Source organism: Bos indicus x Bos taurus, chromosome 2 (genome assembly GCF_003369695.1).
Source record: "Bos indicus x Bos taurus breed Angus x Brahman F1 hybrid chromosome 2, Bos_hybrid_MaternalHap_v2.0, whole genome shotgun sequence".
NCBI classification, from domain to species: domain Eukaryota; kingdom Metazoa; phylum Chordata; class Mammalia; order Artiodactyla; family Bovidae; genus Bos; species Bos indicus x Bos taurus.
The window spans coordinates 120,783,748-120,790,908 of NC_040077.1; the positions used below are offsets into that span (position 1 = coordinate 120,783,748).

The following is a 7,161-nucleotide window of genomic DNA, read 5'->3' on the forward strand; positions in this document are numbered from 1 at the left end:
TCAAACCCACAGAATTCTAGAATGAGAAAGGGCCACTAACAGTGGAGGCCATTAAACCCCATCTTTATTAAGAGAGTGTCTTTGCCAAGAGTGGGGCAGGACTTGGCAAAGCAGAACTCACACTCAGGAGTCTCTCCATAACCCCATGCCAAGGACAGTTCGCCAGGAATGAGGGCCAGAGTTCATGGGGTCAAATCGGCTGAACCTGGCAGAGTACCTCCTAAGTTCTATCAGTACCCCCACCCCTAGCCACTGCCCTCTGCCTGAGAGAAACCTTCAGGAGGGCTGGCATACATCTCTCCCCAAAGGTGGTCCCAAGCTCTACAGTTACTCCCCACCAGAGTAAGAAACACTTCCAACCTCATATTACCTTGTGTGGGCAGTGAGGCCTCGGGAGGCCAACTGTTACTGCCACGCTGTGTTCATCACTCCCATGCAAGTGACAACCATGCCTGTCTTGTCTCAAGTATTTGCCTTAGCCTGACTTTTCACTTTTCACTCTCATGCATTGGAGAAGGAAGTGGCAACCCACTCCAGGGTTCTTGCCTGGAGAATCCCAGGGACGGGGGAGCCTGGTGGGCTGCCGTCTATGGGGTCGCACAGAGTTGGACACAACAAGCGACTTAGCAGCAGCAGCAGACCAGTGCCTGACACTATATGGTAAGGAATATGTCTCTTTCACCCTGGAGGAGGAAATGGTAACCCACTGCAGTATTCTTGCCTGGAGAGTCCCATAGACAGAAAGACAAGCAGGCTACAGTCCATAGGGTTGTGCAAAGAGTTGGACATGACTGAGTGACTGAGCACATGTCTTTCTCAAATGAATGAGGCTGAATGACCTTGACCAACTTACTTTTACCCTCTGAGTCTATTTTCTCACCTATAAACTACTTCCCAGGTTGTTGAGGACAACAGGGAAAACATTCATGAAAATGCTTGGCCAGGGTCTGGCACATAGCAGCCTTCATGTTCCCCTTCAAACTAGCCAACACCCTGCCTTCCTTCCACACCCTGCTTACCTCCTCCAGGAAGCCTCCCCCGATTATCTCCCGGGCTCCAGTCCTGGCCTCTGTCCCAGAAACACTTCCTCCCCACATACTTGTCTAGAGTCCAGGTGATATTTCTGAAAAATATGGATTCCTGCTTGTTTTGTTTTTATGTTTTCTGTGCCTGTGTCCTCCACTGAACAAAGGTAAGACTCCATCTTTTTTTTTTTTAAGACTCCACCTTCTGTGTAAGCAATGAATTGTTTTCCAAACACAAGTAAGAATAAACTCAGCCAACCCTCAAGTCCTCAGCATCACAACAGCAACAATTTCCTGCCGTCTGCACCACACTCCACAGTTCACAAGGCACTTGCATGTCTGTTATCTGATTTGATCTTTGAAACACCCCTGTAAAGCCAGAATTTATCATCTCTATTTTACAGATAAGGAAACTGAGGCTTGGAGGGGTTACTAACCTGCTGGTATTACATGGCCCAAGAGAGCAGCAGATCACGGCTCAGGCCAGAGTTGTCCTATCAACCTCAGAGCCCATTCCTTCCAGACTGGGTCCTTAAAACTCAGGCGAACAAATTCACAAACACAATAACAGCGACCCCTTACATTTCTATGGTGGCTTCCCTTGCATGTAATTTTCACATCCTCTTTTGTGAGAATCTTGGAGAGAAAGCTCACAGACCCATCAAGGATATAGGTCTACCTGGACGGATACCCCAGTGAGAGGGTCCTCTCTATTCGAAAGAGGGTAATGGAAACGATGAGACCACAGAGAAGTTGCGGGCCTGGTGACACCAAGCTTGCTAACTGCTGGGCCAGAATGTGAACTCTCATCCATTTGCCTGCCTCTGATACTATGCCTACTCTACCAAGTTCCCTCACTTTTCTCTGGGCCTCTTCCCATCTGTAGAATGGGTTGGATGAGGGGATTTTTAAGCCTTACCCCCTGGTCTGTGTCTTTGGGTAAATGAAGAAAGCAGGACCAGTTCTGGAGTCAGATGACTTGAGTTAAAATCCCAGGTGGGTAAATCAGTCACTCACTGTTCCTGAGACTCAGTTTTTTCATCTGCAAATGGGTATAAATGAGATCATGGATACGTGGCTTCTGGCACATTCAGAATAATAAATAAATGTCAGACTTCCTCTCTTTGCTTTTTAAGTGTGTGGCAGGGCAGTGAGGGGAGCAGGGAAGATACAGGCTCAGAATCTATACCAAGCTCAGTATAGATTTACTGGTATTTTCCCATTTACAGTGGGGGACTCAGATTAGGGAAAACAAGACCTGCATCTGTGGATCTTTGGTTCAGCACCTGGGAGGGGGGACCTCCTAGGAATTTTGTGTGTGTGCCTCTTCCCCCTCTCCCCAAATCTTCATTCTAAACATTTTCCCCAGAAAGAGTTAAGCGTTCTTTGGGCTTCCCCTTCCGGACCAGCGGTGCCAGTGGAGATTAGAGAGATCGGATTTATTTCTCTTAATAAACAGAAAAGAAGTTTGGCCAGGCAGGTGACAAAGAAACAATTGGAATAATAGGAGGTTGGAGCAAAAGGAAACAGGACTTCCTCCAGACATACCTGGGGCCACCCCCAGACCTGGGGAAACAACAGCCAGTGGCAGGGAGGTTTGGCCCACGCACGTGGGCCCAAATCAGGCCAACCTGCTGCCCAGAAAGCCCAGTGCTACCCAATACCAAACATAAGGCCGGGGGACGTCTGCCACTGACCCAATGACCTCTAACCAGGCTGTCAGAGCAGGGACCTACAGAGTCAGTTTTCCTGTCTCCCCTTCACCACCACCACCCCACCCCCACCCTAGGCTGGTCTCCCAGTGGACCTCCTAGCCCAGGTCCACTGGCCTAGGCCACACCATTAGCCTTCATTCTCTAACCCTGACAGTGGGACCACAACCCATCTTGTCCAGTTCTGCCCCAGGACTCTGTGAATGAGATGGGGATGACTTCAGGCTGAATCCTGGTGGCACAGCCCTGGGACAGGTTTCATGTATTGTGGGAGCTGCCCTTGGAAACATCCTCCTTGCAAACCTTCCCTCAGGGCCTGGCCCAGTGACCTGAGCCCCAGCACCCAACCTCCATTTGAGGCTGGGCTGCGGGGATGCAGGGCCCATTTCCAAAAGGAAGATCAGGCCGGATGCAATCACACAAGAGGCTTTTCACCCTCTTCCTGACCCCAGGAAGTGTTCTTTCTAATTCTCCTCCAGAGGAGGTGGTTAAAGGACACTGGGAGGGTAAACACAGCGGAATGGGATGGGCCTGCACACACCGCCATTTCCTCACCTCTGGCACTAACACTGCCAGCAGGAAAAGTAGACTTCCTAGGATGGCAGCCCCAAGGGAGCCCCACCCTCTGGCAGAGACTCATGCCCTCCCCCTCAATCAGGAGACACAAACAGAGGGGAAGATGAGGGGAGAACCAAGCAAGTGCAAGTGGCCAAAAGAAAAGTGACCCCGGTAGGCATGGGTCAGGTCAGCCACTCCTGCCCTCAGGCTGCCCAACCACCAGGCCAGAGGGAGCCTACAGGCAGAGAACTAGCTGTGGTAGTTCAGGTACCCACCGCTGTCACAGATACAGCTTCTCCATTAACTTGGGCCTCAGTTTCCCCCCTCTGCAAGCACACTTCCAACACAGGAACAACGTTGGGCTGGGGGAAGGAGTGGTGGGAGGGGCTGTTGGCTCAAATCCCGAGCTCACCACCCCAGGAGGTGGATGTTTGCGTTTGGCCCAGGTGAGTGGTAAGGGGGGGCCAGGTAGGAAAAGCTAACACTGCTAATAACGTAAAGCATGTCACTGCTCCGTGCGGGTCCAGTGTGGGGCTGGCAACCCAGATCCCCCTCCACAGCTGACACACCTTCTGAGTGCAGTTGACTTTCCAGACCCAGAGGAACCCCCACCAGACATGCAAGGCCACTTGCCTCTCCCATTGGCCCCAATCCAGAGTCAAGTCTCTGACCCCCTGACTCAGCAGCAGAGGGCAGAACCTGGGTGAGCCTGGGGGAGGGGGGTACTGCCTCACCGTCCCAAGAGCCGGGCGGCCAGCACTTCCAGACTAAGCCGGGGGATCCCTGCCCCAGTCGGGGGTCCCCCCACCCCTAGAGCGGGGCTGGGTTGAGTCTGGGACATCAGGAGCGGGGTGGCGCAGAGTCGGGGTGCTCGGACCGAGTCCCGGCTCTTCGCTCCCCCAGCACCAACGCCTAGGAAGTCAGCACCCTCCAGACACGCCGCGGACCCCAAACGGAGCCACTCGGGCCGCACCCCGGGCACCGCCCCGCGCCTCCCCAGGTGCCCGGCCGCCTTACCTCGGCCCTTACCCTTGGCCTTCCTGGCCTTGTCGTCCGCCTTCTTGGCCCGGGGGGCGGCCGGCTCGGCGCCCTCGGCCCCCGCCGCCTTCTTCTTGCGCCGCTTGCCCCGCAGCCAGCTGAAGGCGCGGCGGAGGCCGGACGCGCCCGAGCGAGACTTCTTCCTGCGCGGGGGGCCGCCGGGGCCCCCCGGCTCGTCGGCCGCAGGTGCGGCGGGGGACGCGCGGGCCGCCATAGCGCGGCGGGCAGACCTGGCGGCGGGGGTCAGGCCCCCTGAGGCGGGGCGCCCATGGGCCGGGGGCGAGCGGGCGGGCGGGCAGGCGGCCGCCGCGCCGAGACGCGCCCGGAGAAAAGTTTGGGCGGCGGAGGCAGAGCGGGCGAGGAGCGGGCGGGCGGCGGGAGCGGCGCAGGAGGGGCCGCGGGGCGGCGGGCGGGGCGCGGAGGCCGGCCGGGAGGGACGGGGCCGGGAGGGAGCGGCCACGGGGCGGGGGCGGCGCTGCCTGCGGCCCCTCCCGCCTCCTCCGGCCCGCCGGCCGGGGTCCCGGAGCTCGGGGGCTAGCGGAGGGAGAGGTCTGGTCCCGAGGGAGGGTGGTCACCGCGCCCCCGAGCCGCGGCGGGGGCCCGGGCCGAGAGGGCGGGGTCGCGGGGTGGGCGTGGAGGGGGCGGTACCGAGGTTCAGTCCCGGCGGGGCCATTGAAGAGAGCAAGGTTCGGACGGAGAAGTACTGGCGCTGGGGTGGGGGTGCTCAGAGAAAGCGGGGAGAAAAATGCTGGGGTTGGATCCCAAGAGAACTTCGTGTCCTGAGTTCGGTCCAGAAAGAGATGGGGGATTCTGGAATCCTCTTTCTGGAGTAAGGGGGTTCTGAGAATGCTTTCCAGGATCTGGGTGGTATTGGAGGTTTTGCTCTAGAGACAGACTTCAGACCCACCTGAGACCTGGAGCTTTCTTCTGCAGTCTGGCAACTCGGAGTCTCCTTTCCCTCCTTTCCCCTTCCTCACCACACCTTCCCCCAGCCCCCATCAATCCTCAGTGTGGAGCTGGGACCCATGCTTCCTGGGTTCCTGCTTCACCCTTGGGTGGCAGGTGACAGGATGAGGAGAGCCGTGCCTCAGTTTACCCTTGGGCCAGGTTGTGAGTCCCCAGAGCACTAGTGTCTGGGTCTGGATTTTCCACTGAGATGCTCAGTACTGATCAGAACTGATCTTGGACTTGAACTCACAGCTTTATAAGATGCTTTGAGATCCTCTGCAGGTGACAGGTGTGACCGAGGAAGCCGGTAGAGAAAGGAAGCCTTTAAGAATCACAAAAATGCAATGCTTTGTTTCCTCCAGGCCTCTGGCTCTTTATTGTAGCTGAGGGAGCCCTTTTGTATGATCTGATCCTACAAGAGGCTCTGAGGGGGCAGGCCAGGGAGTGATACCCATAGTACAGAAGAGAAACTGAGGCCAGAAGAAGACAGATTGCCCAGGAGCATGGAGGGGGTCATCAGCAGAGGAATTAAGATTGACAACGTAAGTCTTGTCTCTGCCTGGTTCCCAGGAGCTAGAAATTGCCCTAGGGACCAGCTGTGAGATCTTGGACTCCCTTTTGACTCAGAAGGGCATCATGATCACCCCACCGGTTAAAATTTGTCTTCATCATCCAGCCTGACCTTGGTAAAACAGCCTTCTCCTTGTCCTTACTCAGCCTAGTCAGCCCTGGTGTAGCGTCAACAACACTCACTATGATATTGTAGAAGGATTAGAGTGAGCAGTGTGACCTTTTGAACTTGCCTTAGCTCCCTGGGTAGGGGCTCAGCTGTGGCAAACCTGGGCCATCGGTGACAACTCCCCTCCCACACACACACACGTGGTGGGCCTGGGGCAGATCACTGTACTTACTGGGCCCCAGTTTCCCATCTAACCGTCGTCACTCATTTGCTTTCAGCCCATAATCCCAGAGCACCCATTCCGGATCAGTGTGCATCACTGGGCCATGCACAGGGATCACACTGGGCTTGTCCTCATGGTGCTCTCTGCCCCCTTCAGCACTAGGTACGTATCAGAGGAAAAGTGATACCGGAGGGACTGATGTTTTAAGAGCAATGCATAGAACCTCAGCCTGTTAGATAATATGGATGGACTAGAGAGGAGAGAGAAGGCAAACATACTCTGGCTTTTGGAAGGGGTGATCAGGAGAGGAATAGCTGGGCAGCCTTGCCCCCCACCCACCATTTCAGCACCTCTTTTTCCTGGTGGCCAGACTGGTTACACAGTTTCAGAGCCCAGTACAAAATGAAAATGCAGGGCCCCTGTTCAACATTTATTACAAATTTCAAGAAAGTAACAGCAGAGCATGATCAAGCATGGGGCCTTTCAGAGAGCAGGGCCAAGTGGACTATGCGCATGAAGTTGATCCTGCCAGTGGCTCATATCCTCAGCGAAGCCTTCCCCTCAAACCACAATCCCCAGGAGTCAACTCACAGATTAGGTCCCCTGATTTGGAAGTGGGGAGAGAAAAGGGAGTAGGGAGAGGTCAGGGCTGTATTCCCTTCACTGCTTCTAACTCCAACACCCAGACGCTCTCACCTCCCATCTCCAGCCACCCTTAATCCGGCAGCCCGGCTTTCCTATTTGTCCCCTGGCCTGATAGGCCTGATTCTGAACCCCTCAGGGCTAGCTGGAACAGGCTAGCCTGCAACACTGCTCTCTGGATTCACGATTCTCAGCTCAGCTACATTTCTTTGCCGTCCCTCTGGGCAGCTAAGGAAACTGACTTCCCAGCAGCCCCTGTCGGCAGAGCCCAAAGTCCATCCTAGAGCCAGGCTGTCACCTGACCAGGAAGGAAGCTGCCAGCCTGTCCCCAGGGAG

At 55.7% G+C, this 7,161-nt stretch overlaps 1 protein-coding gene across 3 annotated transcripts in view; it reads right to left on the reverse strand.

The window, feature by feature from the left end:
* KIAA1522 (KIAA1522 ortholog) overlaps positions 1-4,562 on the reverse strand; it is a 28,158-nt gene extending 23,596 nt beyond the window's left edge. For 2 of the 3 annotated variants that reach the window (XR_003506691.1, XM_027516855.1), the window contains exon 1: positions 4,313-4,562. Coding sequence is in view for 2 of the 3 variants with exons in the window: in XM_027516855.1 (XP_027372656.1) it covers positions 4,313-4,547 (235 nt within the window). In the remaining variant the exon portion in view is untranslated. The remainder of the gene's footprint in view (positions 1-4,312) is intronic. The other variant, XM_027516869.1, reaches the window with a different exon arrangement.
* Between the last annotated feature and the right edge of the window lie 2,599 nt (positions 4,563-7,161).